General features: G+C 34.6%; 1 protein-coding gene across 1 annotated transcript in view; it reads right to left on the bottom strand.

Moving 5' to 3' along the window:
• Positions 1–500, bottom strand: part of LOC106879909 (uncharacterized) — a 6890-nt gene that overhangs the window by 5139 nt on the left and 1251 nt on the right. The window contains exon 3 of the mRNA XM_014929657.1: positions 383–443. Within this exon, the coding sequence (XP_014785143.1) occupies positions 383–443 (61 nt within the window). The remainder of the gene's footprint in view (positions 1–382; positions 444–500) is intronic.

The following is a 500-nucleotide window of genomic DNA, read 5'->3' as shown; positions in this document are numbered from 1 at the left end:
CCTCTAAAAAAATTCTGCTTTCAATATATGTATTGGTATATATTGCAAGAAACAGCAAGGCTTCTTTCTCTAACATTTTTACATAGTTGAATCTACACAAGTTAATGTGTGAAAAACAAAATAGGAATTTTGGAAGAAGTTTCTATAAAACTAGTTTTTAAACACTGAATAGCTATGGGGGTCCACCAGAGTAAAATAGTAACCAAAGGGGTCCATAGATAAAAAATGGCTGAGAACCCCTGGTCTAGAGTTATGCTTAGTTGATGGGCCACCTGCAATAAATAATTCTGCTCAGTCAAAGCTGACTAGCCTATAGCCACAAAACAACAATACCATTATTATAACAGAGTGTTAGTGAGGAAATTGTCAATGGTATACATACACAAAGCTTCTGTAACATCTTGAAGGTCAGCATTTCCACCAGTTTTGTAATAATCAACGACCTGTAATGAAATAAACAAAACAGATGACTTCTACCACCACCACCTACATAATTACAA

Source organism: Octopus bimaculoides, chromosome 3, assembly GCF_001194135.2.
Source record: "Octopus bimaculoides isolate UCB-OBI-ISO-001 chromosome 3, ASM119413v2, whole genome shotgun sequence".
Taxonomy (NCBI): domain Eukaryota; kingdom Metazoa; phylum Mollusca; class Cephalopoda; order Octopoda; family Octopodidae; genus Octopus; species Octopus bimaculoides.
Note: the sequence above shows the minus strand (reverse complement) of the source record. Positions and strands in the feature narration are given on the sequence as shown.